At 22.8% G+C, this 13,444-nt stretch overlaps 1 protein-coding gene and 2 long non-coding RNA genes across 3 annotated transcripts; all 3 read left to right on the top strand.

The window, feature by feature from the left end:
* Positions 1–820: 820 nt before the first annotated feature.
* On the top strand, positions 821–2,281 carry LOC105366485 (trypsin beta-like). Its single transcript, XM_011504943.1, has 4 exons — positions 821–1,152; positions 1,387–1,650; positions 1,816–1,964; positions 2,272–2,281. Exons 1-4 carry the CDS (start codon positions 1,000–1,002, stop codon positions 2,279–2,281), a joined length of 576 nt encoding a protein of 191 aa, XP_011503245.1. The 5' UTR covers positions 821–999.
* Positions 2,282–4,197: 1,916 nt separating this feature from the next.
* LOC105366414 (uncharacterized) lies at positions 4,198–6,682 on the top strand. Its single transcript, XR_913004.1, has 3 exons — positions 4,198–4,241; positions 4,335–4,385; positions 6,670–6,682. It is a non-coding gene; the product is annotated as an uncharacterized LOC105366414 (long non-coding RNA).
* Positions 6,683–7,128: 446 nt separating this feature from the next.
* Positions 7,129–8,161, top strand: LOC105366413 (uncharacterized). Its single transcript, XR_913003.1, has 3 exons — positions 7,129–7,224; positions 7,900–7,959; positions 8,041–8,161. It is a non-coding gene; the product is annotated as an uncharacterized LOC105366413 (long non-coding RNA).
* Positions 8,162–13,444: the final 5,283 nt, after the last annotated feature.

Here is a 13,444-nt window from a genome sequence, read left to right as displayed (position 1 = left end):
ATATATATATATATATATATATATATACATCTATATCTATAGATATATACAGAATTAAAATTTCTCATATAGGTAGATTAACACCATCCGTATATATGATTAAATGAAAATAAACATTTTCAGTACAAGCTAAAAGTATTTAATGTTATGATTTAAGAAAAATAGGGATCATGAATGCAGTTTCAAATTACATCAATATAATTGCACACATTTTTATAAACTGTATAAAATATTAGATAACGTAGAAATATTATTTAATTAATAAACAAGAAGTACTTACATCTGGAGAATGATTTAATTTTGGATAGAAACATTAATAAATTTTCATTTTATATGCCAAAATTATAAAATTTATTGAATTTTGTTATTGGTAATAGACCTATTAAATTATATATAATTATATTTTTTAAATTACGCTTTTTAACATAAATTTTTTAATTTCTTCAAAAAGCATGTAAAATATTTGTAAAAATTTAAAAGTGTAATTCAAATATAATATACTTTTAATTTTAACTATTTAGTTATCTACATGCATAATAAAAAATAAATATTGTTTCATTATACTTGATAACATTTGTAATACATATTCTAACTTATTTTTGTTTATATATTTAGCATATTACATTGATTAGTACACTACATTATGTCTTCGTTTAACATGCAGAGGGCAACTATTTTTTTACTTTGTCGATTTATAATTTTTTGTAATTATAAAATATATTGACTTATATATTAAATGCAAATATTATATTGTTATTTTAGAATAATATTATTTAATTAAAAAAGATTTGTTATTCTTTAGACAGTCTATATATGTTCAAATACGGAGAAGCACTATACGGTAGAAACGTTAGACAAGCGTTGGAAGGTGAATTTCCTAGTGTTGTTTGTATTGTAAGATTGAGTAATTTCCATAATTTTTTTGGAAATGATATAAAATGTACTGGAACATTGATTACACATGATCATATTTTGACATCTGCTCATTGTTTCGAAAATATGGGAATACACAGTATTCACGCACTTGTTGGATCAATAGATTTAAGGCAGGCTACACGATATCATATATATTGGTGGATAACTTATAATCTGTGGGCTGCGTCACAAAACAGAGAACTTGAATTCGACACTAATGACATTGCTATAATAAAAGTAAATTAATATTTATACGTATTATTGATTGTATTTTATATTATTCTAGTATTTGCTGTCATATTAAAATATTAATTGTATTTGAATGAGAGAGGAGGAGAGGGGGAGATAGTATTAATCTAATATCTGTTAATACTTTTATAAATATAATACGAAATAATACAAGTTAATTAATCTACATATTTACATACATTGCTATTTATTATATATTTATATTAATTCTCCTTACTTTAGTTACTTACACAAGTTAATGAAACAATCATCCCAGCACTTGTTTCATTTGACGACAATAGCAATTTAGTTGGTTTAGATGCTGTCATTGCAGGATGGGGTAAATTAACAGATGGCTTAAACCCAAATATTTTACATACAGTTAATGTGAGAATTATATCACGAGACGACTGCGAAACTATAGCTTATCGAGTTGTACAACGCTATGTTTATATTAGCGAAAGATATCTTTGTACCTTGGCTGAACCATATGCTCTTATAAACTCTGTATGTAATGATATAATCTATTTGAATATTAAAATTTTCAATAATGCACACTCAAAAAACATTATTCGCTTATAAAAACATTAAAAAAAAATCTCTATGTCTTCTTTACATGTAAATTTTACTATTACTGACTATAAAGATATTAAAACTAACCTTTCTTGTTAGGGTGACAGTGGTGGTCCACTTATTTTTGGGAGTTTTATTTTAGGTGTTAACCAAGGAACATGCCCCAGAACAGGTACTATAATTGATATACGAAAAGCCAATCTTCATTGTGGTGTTGATTATTACAGAATGTTTATTAATGATTTGATGCGTTTATAGATATTATATGTAAATACAAATTTTTTATTTTAAATAAACTTCTTTAAATAAAATTTCTTATATAAGTTCATTTCTATAAATTATTTTAATTTTCGATTACTTTATGCATTTAAATCTTGAATTTGTTATATTACATTTATTTAATTTTCTATAGCAAAGCAAGTATTAAGAACAAGCATTTCATTTATAAATATAGTTTGCTATTAATGAACTGAAAAAATAGAATTTTTAATGATGAGAGAAACATTTTTATTAAAATTGTATTTCGTATTCAAACTAAATGAGTTTTTTTTTAAGGCAAGTTTAATCTCATACATTTCTAAATATTGTTCCAAGTTTTCGTATTTGTAGACAGTTATATTGATAGGGTACTTAAATTCAAAAAGCTAACTGACTTTTTAAATGACTTGAAACATCATTTATCATATTTGTTTGAGAATAAGAGACTCCGTTTAATAAGGCAATAAAATATCTGACAAGTAATGTCATGAAAATTGTATTTAAGACTTCAAAACTTTCCTGCTCATAATTATTTGTACTAGTGTCATAAAACATCTGGAAAACTCTAGCGGAACGTGCTCATACTCCCAGTGCAGTAGAACCTAATGGGTTTACTGCCGGGAGAACCCCAAAGTAGATTCGAAACGAATATCAGATATGCGTGAAGCATTGAGTACAAATATTTACTGCAACCGAAAACCCATACGTACTACACATGCAATGACCATACGTGCGCACTCGGCCTTTAAGACAATGCTTGCATTGTTCTTGGCTATGCCACATCTGGTCGATCGTATTGGAAAATTGACCACGCCCAAGCGGACCCTTCTTCTAGCCAAGTCCCAGAGAGGGATGAGGCAACCAAAGAGAGGTGACCAATGGAAAAGGCTCGCCACCTTCCGACACTTTCCCAATTAGCAAATTCGGAACTGAGCCCGGAAGGAAGTGGAAATGAAGGCGTGCATAATCTATTGTGCGACCCAAGATCAACCACTGATTGGTTAATTAATAAAGGAAGAAGGGATCCCAAGTGGAGCGGGATCAGTGAATCATTTTAAGAAGGGACTACGTAATGTACCCTCACTTACTCTTTCCAAATACTTCTTACAGTGAAGGATAAGTCACGACCAACTCTCACGGAGGAGGACCGGAGAGATGAGTCGTTTAGCTAGCTGAGTTTTAATAATAAGTTCTTTCCACTATTGTGAATTAGTGTACAGTTGAATTGATCTCATCAAGACTGGATTGCGTGGGACCTGACCACTTGTGGTCTCACTTGGAGACAAGGAAGAACTGAAGGGTTGCAACATTGCAAGGGAACGTAATAACAAGCCATCGAAGAGAGACTGGAAAATCACGATACACTGCAAGTAAGTCCTTACAGCTAGTACTCATTCTTGATTTCTCGGCTTATGTAGAAGACGGACGGATTAAAGTCCAACTACGGAAGCTTCCCGGACATACTCTTGAACAAGACCAGCTATAAATGCCACATTGGCTTCTCAATCCCTCCAACTGCAAGTTGTTCCCGCCACAGATGGCGCACAGCTTCGCATAACCTCCATCTCGGCTCTCTTACGACCGATATTTAAAGGCAACTACACACGTATTAAGATAAACACAATAGCATTCCAGTGTTCGATCAGAAAACTACAATCACGATAACCTCTTAGTGATAATATTCAATAGATTATAACCTGCTTCATTCATAGTAAATATATTTCAACACCACAAGATTATCAAGAAATATAAAGTTCGTCTGTAATTCACCCTTTTGTAAATCAATTCAAATAAATAGAAATAATAAGGACATGTGTTAATTATTAATCAGTGCATTCACCCTTTACTTGCCCGGCAACCCCACATAACATCTAGTGGGTTTTATTGTTCTACGTTAATTATTGCACGTTTGGCTGACTAGTCAAATTGTGGGATTATTTTCCGAACAAACAATATATTAAAATAATGTTATAAGCCAATTAACGATAACATTATTTTGTTATCGAAATATGAATAACAAAATAATTAAAAATATATTAGTTGTAAATTAATAAAAATATTAAAGTTAAAAAATGATATTTTTGTTGGAAAATTCTACCTTCTCGAATTATACGTATTTATTATTGAACAAAAAACTGTTGCCTAAGAAAGATATAATTTCAAAATACTTCTAATCAATAACATAAAGTAATTTAACATATTGGAAAAAATGCATTCTTCAATATTATTTTTATTGTTTTTCATATGCCACGTATCATTTATTATAGGTAGAACTATTTTTATAGTTTGTATATATATATATATATATATATATACATGTTACTAATAGAAAATTAATTTATTTATTCTATTTTATGTAGGAGACAAAGTACTTACCTTTACGAAAGAGGAGTGTTATGCATGCTGTAATAGTAAGCTATATCTTTAATCCATTATTAGCAAACAATAGCTTTAAAAACAATTTAGTAAGTTATTGTATTATTGTTGGTTATAAATACATATAGTATTTAATATTAATTATATCTTTAACAAAAAAAATTAAATAAAATGAAAACAAATTTTTTTTTAAATAAATTAAATATAAAAAATTAAAAATAAAAAAATTAAATTGAAAACAAAATTTGTATATGATAAGTTACTCGAAAATTTTTATTCTTAATATTAATATAATTTATTTTTAATACATTTATACTCAGAAATAATTTAATTATGATTTTACATATGGATAATTGTTAATAATGTTATTTTTTTAACTGTAATTTATTATGTTCTGATATATATATATATATATATATGATTATTACATAAAAAATACAGTATAATTACCTCCATAAGTACAAAAGTGGAATATGTGATATTAATATTCTACAAACCAGCGAGGAAAAATGGAAAACTAATTAAAATAAACAAAAAAATTGTTTTAGTTTATTTGTATTTAGTGCAATGTTTATTAATATATTTATACAAATTTATTTATTTAAAATTGTTTCGAAAAGCTTATAAAATATCAAATCTACTAACGATTATAAGAATTATTAATGTAATAGGCGAGAATTTAAAATGCCGGGTACTTATAAACATCATCAATATTTATCGCAATGAATATAAGTTTGAGGGACCCGTGACATTTAATATAACATTTCTGTATAGGTAGCACTTCAGTACTAGAATAAAAAATTTTTTTTTAAAAAAAAAAAAAAAAAAAAAAAAAAAATTAGACATGAAGAATAATTAATAATTAAATTTTAATTCATATACATCGCATTAAAAATTTCGTTGTCATTAACCAATAATGAAATATATATATAAAAATATTATATATTATAAAGAAATGTATGAATATTATAAGTATTGTAAAAAATAACGCGGTGTAACATTGGATAAAATATATTGGTATCGAGTAAAATAGAAAAAATTTAAAAATTAGAGGAGTAAAACACAAGACAAAAAAGACAGTTGAAATGAAAGAATGAATTTTTCATATTTAATCTGTAGATTGAAGAGACAGAGAAAAGCTGGACAAATAAAGATAGGGTATAAGTAAAATGAAATTGGCTGCAACATTTTATGATTTTAATATATTATAAATAATACAGTAGCAAAAAATAGAAATGTAAAAATACATATATTACGAGTACGATGTTGATAATGATGCAATTTAAAATTTTGTATGTAGTATACAATGACATACGAGCTTATCTAAATAGAATGTAAATTATAGTTAAGATACGACGTAATTATATTTTTTTTCATATAACTAAATTTATTCCGACTATATTTGCTAGCACTAATAAATAGCCTTTATCTTCCATTGCGAGTTTTACTACTTGTAGCTTCTTAGCACTTCTCATATATCGTATTTATCACGGGTAGGAAGGTCTACAAATAAGTTAATCAGTCTTCTTAGTCGCCGGTACATGTGCATATGAAAAGTCATGAACGACTTCTGCATTCTGTGATCAAGTTGATAAGTTACAACGTCACTCATCTTTAGTTGTTAAGATGTGTGCTACTCGACGTGACGATAGATATTACAAAAATACATATATAGTTGACTTAAAAAGAAAAATGTGAAATTTGATTCAGAATAAATAATAATTAAAAATTACAGATAAAAAAAACTAGAATTACAAGAATTTCTACTAAAGACAACGATGACAAATTTTTTCATTCAAATTAATAAAAACAATAAACAATAAAAGAGTATATTTTAATAGACATAACATTAAAAAACTTTGCTCTAAATTAATTAATTCAATTTAATTATAATAATTTATATTAGAAACAAAAATTCAACGTATACATACTATTATCTTTTTTAGGATCTGAATATAAATACAAAATTTGTATTCGTCTAAACTTTAGTTTCCTTAAAAGGTGCAACAAAATAATTTTAAGTATTATTCAAAAACAAAACCAAAATTTTTCTGAAAAATTGAAGAATTCTTCGAAAATTGTTGGAAAATAAACGATTCAATCATCAGCGATGACTTAAAAAATATCCATTATTGCTTTAATTTCTTCTTTATTTCTGTAATAATCATACATTAAAATATATGCTTAAATATTTAAATTATGTCCCATAACAGCGTTAAAAATAAAATACCTATTGTTAAATGATATTAATTGTTAATTAAAAATATGTTAAATGATATTAATTATTTTTAATATCTGTAGTTCCGTATTTCAATTTAGCTCTAACTACTATGAAAAATAAGTGTAATACATCATGCGATAAAAAATTCTACAGTAAGTAAAATAAAATTTGTAAATCTGCCTTTATGCATAAGTTTACTTTTTGTTTAATAAGCTTTAAGTATATAATTTAAAGTGAGTAATAAAGTTATTAAACTCTTTACACAACCACAATATATATTTTTAAGACTCTTTATTAATTTAAATCAAATTAATCTTTAAATACAAGTTTTCATATTTAAGTTAGATATCTGTCGTTTTTTACAATAAAAAGAAAATATTTTGATAATAGTTGATGAATAGCAAAAATTGTTTTTAAATTTTAAGATTATCATCAAATGATTAAAATTTGAAAATTATGTAGAAAAATGATGAATTATAATTTGAATTACGTATCTTGAAATTTTAGACTATATATTATCAGTCTAATTACTTGCTTTAAATTTTTTAATTAATTAGTTTCAATTTTGTATATTTCATTGATTGTCATTGTTTTGTCTTATATAGGAACAACTATGTACCATGCTAGAACTAGATGCCTACAGGGTTGCAAGGGTAAGTTAAATAATTATTGCTACTTTAGAATATTATAAATAATTATAGGTCTTATTTACTTTTATTAATTTATGTAGTATAGAAATCGATATATATTGTATTTATCCATTTTTATTCTATTTTAACTATAATTTAAAATTTTAAGTATATTATAATCATAATAAGAAAACTGATAGTAATTGCATATTTAATTTAAAATCACTGTAATGTATCGTTTATTCGGATAAATCTTATAAATTAGCTATTAATAATTTTCGAATATTTGAAAAGATCTAATGCACGTAAGGACTTTAGTAATTGCAAAATTAATAAACCTTTAGTACAAAAAGTCAGATATATTTTAATTAAATAAATAATTCATTATGCAATATATATTATACATTATACAAAATAAATATTAATTCATAAAGCAGGAAAGATTTCGTAATAGGAGAAGGTTGTCTTAATATTTAAATTCTAATTTAACATACTTCGGGAAATCTAATAAGTACTTAAAAATTTCTATGATATATAAAAGTTTTTTTGCAAATTCAATTCCAATATTTTTAAAAATAACAGAGAATATTTAGTATTTATAGTATTTTATTTTATTATAGAATTCATATATAAATGTTAATCTTATATTTATAAATAATCAAGTTATAGCTATATATATATATATATTATATACTACAGCTATTATCGAAGAATGTAGAAAAGGTTGTGACGACGCATGTAACTCAATGTTTAGACGTAGTAAGTACATTAATAAAAAAATTGTTCTCTCTTTATTTTTCACGTAAATATTATCATATAAATTACAAATACTTATTTCAGAAAGGCCTAACCAAATAACAAGCAGAGCAACGGACATAGATTTAACATTAAAGCTTTAAACAATTGAGAACATTAATGAAATATAAAAAAAACTGTACGATAATAGATATTTAAATATAGTGCATCAAACATGTATTTCTATATAATATATTTTTATCTAACAATATACTTTTAAATACACTTTTATGTATTATTTAATATTAAACAGTTTACAAAAACATATTGATTCAATAATATTAATTATTTTAATGTAACATTATTTTAAGTTGTTAAATTTTTTTTGGATAAGTAAGTATTTGTAATATAATTGGTTTAAATTTTTATTTGAAAATAGGAAATAAAAAAAATAAAATATAAATAATTCATTTTTATTGAAATATTTGTAAATGTAAACGAAAGCACAAGGACACCGTTTTCAAGGAACCAATAGGTGTTAAATATATTATGAACATAGAATAACACGAAAAATAAATATTATTTACAGTCTACCCAATAATTTTGTTACTTTCTTATCTATATATGTGCTGTATGAAAGTATTATTATCCATTAATCATGAATACATTCTAAAACTGATAATGAATAATAAACAATAATTTTAATTACTTTCATGTAATTATCCGAGAATAAGAGAATTTATAAACTATTTATAATAATAACATTATTTATTTAACTAAAATTACGAGTAATAATATGATTAAAGGAATAGTTGATTCTTATTTAATAAATGTAGTAAATATTTATTAGATAGAGAACAATATTTTATGAAAACTCGAGATTTACAATTGCATATATTTATTATTAAAAGAATCTTATTGCAAAAAATATAACATAAAAATTGCATTCAAAAAGTATACAATTTAAAAACAGTAAAAATAATTTTTATAATTTCCCAAATATTAATAAAAATGCATTCGTCTATATTGGTTACATTATTTTTAATATAAAACAGATTTAGCATTACAAAAACTAAATAAATTGTTTTATTTAATTTTAAATGTGACATAAACTACTTATAGTGGCAAAAAATAGTGTATGGGATGTTGCAATGATAAACTATATGTTTACTCCGTTGTTTTTTATCATTACAAATATGATACTTCAAATTTTTTTAATTCACAACACATTCACAAACATACACATACTTATATATAATTATCTAAACATAAAAGCGTTGAAATCAAATTAAAAATATTATATGTATAAATTTGATAGCTATTGCTTAAATATTACATTGTATTATATATAAAATATAGAGCAAAATAAATCATAAAAAATATGAATATTACAACATTATAACTTAAAACATTAACTAACTGAATATATTCCGTAAAAAAAGACGGGTATTTCATGAAAATATTAAGAATTTTCTCTTATTTAGGGTACGAAATTGATTACGACAAATAAATATTCATATGTCGTAATTCATTAATATAATTTTTATATTTAAAATATTTTTATATATTAAACAGACTTATGATATTATAAATTTATTTTATCTTATATCCTATTTATTAACTATATATATATAATTGCGTTCATTCATAATTTCCAAGGTGTATATATTAATCACATGATTTTATTCTTCCATGTTTTATTAGCATATTTTTATTCCTAATATATTTTGATTTTATTAGCATTTTTAAATGGGTTAATAAAAACATGTTTAAAAAATATTTCAACTACTTTTTTTTATCTTTGTTATTTAAAATTGAACACATTATAACAAAAATCATTATATTTATGATTGTAAGGATTAGATAAAAGATTACAAATTACTACATAAATATATTTATATTTATAATTAGATTTATAAATATAAGAAATATAATATATTTATATATAATTATTTTCAATATAAAATCATATCATATACAAAATCAAATATGCCGAGAAATATTATTTTCATATATACAAAATTACCACAATTTTATGCAAATTTAAACAAAGTACAATATGATATTTATTCATTTATTGATAATAGGTTTGATGAAAGATATTTGGGAAATAAGCGCATAAAATTTACTTAAGAAATAATTCGATTCTACGTACAAATAATCAGCATAAATAAGCATTATGATAAATTATTATAATAAAATATTATTAAAATAACATAGTATATAACATAGTTCGGTGGTTATTATTTAGTAATTAGTTCAGTGATAAGTACAATGTTATTCTATCTCTAAAATGTACATAGATACAAAATTTAATATTAATGAAATTACTTGAGAATTGCACAATGTTTTACATAAACTTTAGAAATAACAAATATTTTTATATGGTATACTATATGATAAAATATATTAAAATATAACAATAACATATATTATAAATAAGAAAAATATTATATATAGATTAGATAATAACACTGTACTTGCACTTATCAGTTTCTATTTTTACATATTTTTATTTTATTAAACTTATTTTTTAAACTTATTATTATAAATAAAAAGGAAAGAAAAAATTAAAAATAATAATTTTTATATAATGTATTTTATACCATTAACTAACATAGTCACCGTTAAATTTGATTAAATTAATGATATAATATTGTGTTTATGTTTTATTATTAATATTACAGTTAAATAAATAATATTAAACAAATTTAATAAAAATATGTATTTATAAACACTTATATCGTTATTTATGCATATAAAGTAGTGGGGCCCTCGTGCCGAAAAACGAGAAACATTTTGTTAAATTTTTCCTTTGAATAATTGACTTTATTTAGAGGTTCTCGAAAATATTGATTAAAAACTGCGCGACCTGCAATTCATCTGTTGTTAATATTTAATATTAAATCTAATAATATCATATTAATATAGCGCAACATATTTTATGACGTTCATATTCTTTTGAGTAAAAATTCATTTGAAACAATTTTTAAATATATTTTGTATTTTAATAAAATTAGTATACAAAATAGTTCAATTAAAAATAGTATACAAAGCCGAATTGTATGTATCTAGATTCCAAAGTATACTTTATGTGTAATTCTATATTGCCCATTATATGCCCTATATTTATTTAATATCTAATTCTTCATGCTGAATGGTTTATTAGTATTATTTTTGCCAAAATCTTCTCAAGTAGTTTTAAGTAATTCTAATTTTTAATTTCCCTTAATGAATAGGTTTTTTTGATTTTTTTTTATATAAAAAATTGTACGACTCGATTATTTTTTAAAAACATATTTCAAAATAATTCAAATATAAATAATGTAATTTAGTTTATTTTTTGATGTGTTACATTAAGGAATAGTGAACACTTTTCAAAAATTCGAATAAAAATGTTTTGTTCTTAAAGTCGACGTTATAATTTGAATAACTTATTAGAATCATTGAATGACTTCAACAGGTTCTTATTTTATATTATACTGCATTTGTATTACTTTTGAATATATTTAAACTTAAATGTAAAATTGTATGCATATTTAATATATTGAAGAAATATATTGCATATTATGTACAAAATCAAAACATTAAAAATATAATCTGTGATTAGTATGAATACAATTCTTTTTTAAAATACAATGAGTTTAAAATATTAATTAATTAATTTTATAAAATTATAGTATAATTTTTCAAGGTAAGTATCTCTGCCTATTATAAATTACCAAGCTTCAAGTAAGCATTTTTTCAATAGTGAATATAAAATATAAAAATTACGTTCAAAATAACATAGTACATACAGGTGCACATTTATTCTTAATTATTATTTAATTTGAATCGATTTTTTAATATAAAAGCAAATGAAACTTTGTCAAAATCAAAAGTAACATAATATCATATTATACACAACGTAATATTAAAATGGCAAATAAATTGCTATATATAATAATAGAAAGATTTAGAAATAGTATATTAAATTACAGAAATTAATTTATTGAAAATTAAAATAAAAATAATTAATTTCAGTTTTCAGCATTATGTTTGGAGCATTATCGTTTTATTCATTTAAAAATTTATATTTCTTTCAATACAACATACATATATAAAATAAAAATGTGTTTCAGTCTTCTAAATAAAAAAATTATTATATTTATATAAATACAATTGCTTTATTGTTTAATAATTGAAAATTTATTTATTAGCAAAAATCATTAATTATGATATTTTTACAAAAAAAGTAAATTTATGACAATTTTATGCAATGAAATAATGCCAATACATATTAATTAATAATAACATATAATTTTATGTACAAATCAAAATGAACATTGTTAATATTTTTTATTTATGTGCATAACACTTATAATACTCAATAATACATAGAATAATAATAAATCGATCATATTATGACGTGGTTACCGCCCTAATATATTGTTTTTTACATGTATACAAATGTAAAAAAAAAGTACAATAACAAATGTTAACGTTAATAAACGTTGCATTACCAAATCTCATGAATCATTTTTTTTTTAATTAATAACTTTGAAAAGACCAATCGCAACAATGAGGTTAAATATTGTATTAAATTGAAGACCTTTAATATTTCGAAGCACAAAAGTTTTATGAATCATGTAATATAAATAAAATGTAGCAATTTTCATTAAAAATTTAAATGCACTGGAAACTAGCACTACTTATTTAATTATAGGTGTGTATTCATTCACATTTGTATTGCATCCCTCCTTTACATTTTATTATGTAAAAATTATTTAAACTATTACGATATAGAAATTACGAGATTGAAATGACGATATTGAAAACGAAACTATGTGGATTCGTTTTCTTAATTTTAAGTTGCACTCATTTTAAATTTAATAGTTACCTTTTTCATTCTATAAAGATATACTGTGTACAGACAAAATAATTAGTAATTATTGGATTTAATATATAAAATAAATTTGTTTATATTTCATTTATCTTCAAAAAAAGAATAATTTTTTTTGTAGCTATAGAAATGAACTATTTCATGCAAATAGTAATACAAAGGGTCATCACTATAAAAATGTAATATATTAAACCTTTCATATATATCGATAACACAACTTATTTTTGTAAACAACAATAACATTTATTTACAATATACAAGAGCAATTGAATGCATGTAAATTTTAATTCAGTTATAAATTTCATAATCTTAATATTATATCTGAATATTAATATTTGAAAATAAAGTATAATGATAAGTATTATTTTTTTCATTTAAAACAAATATAATTTTATTAAATAATAAACGAAAGATTTTTTATCGAAGTGATAATTTAACAAACAATATGCGCAAATATCAAAGAAAAACATGATTTTTTTATTAAAGTCGAAATAGTTCCAAGGTCACAAAATTTAAGCCCATTTCATTTTTCGCTCTTATCTTTACGTATTATAACGTAAGAATGAAAGTTCTTTAGATTTCATAGCACTATTTTCATGTAAACTGAAAAATATTAAATAGATTACA

This window comes from Ceratosolen solmsi, unplaced genomic scaffold (assembly GCF_000503995.2).
Source record: "Ceratosolen solmsi marchali unplaced genomic scaffold, CerSol_1.0 scaffold4, whole genome shotgun sequence".
Taxonomy (NCBI): Eukaryota; Metazoa; Arthropoda; class Insecta; order Hymenoptera; family Agaonidae; genus Ceratosolen; species Ceratosolen solmsi.
The sequence above is the reverse complement of the archived record's forward strand: the minus strand, read 5'-3'. Positions and strand labels throughout refer to the sequence as shown.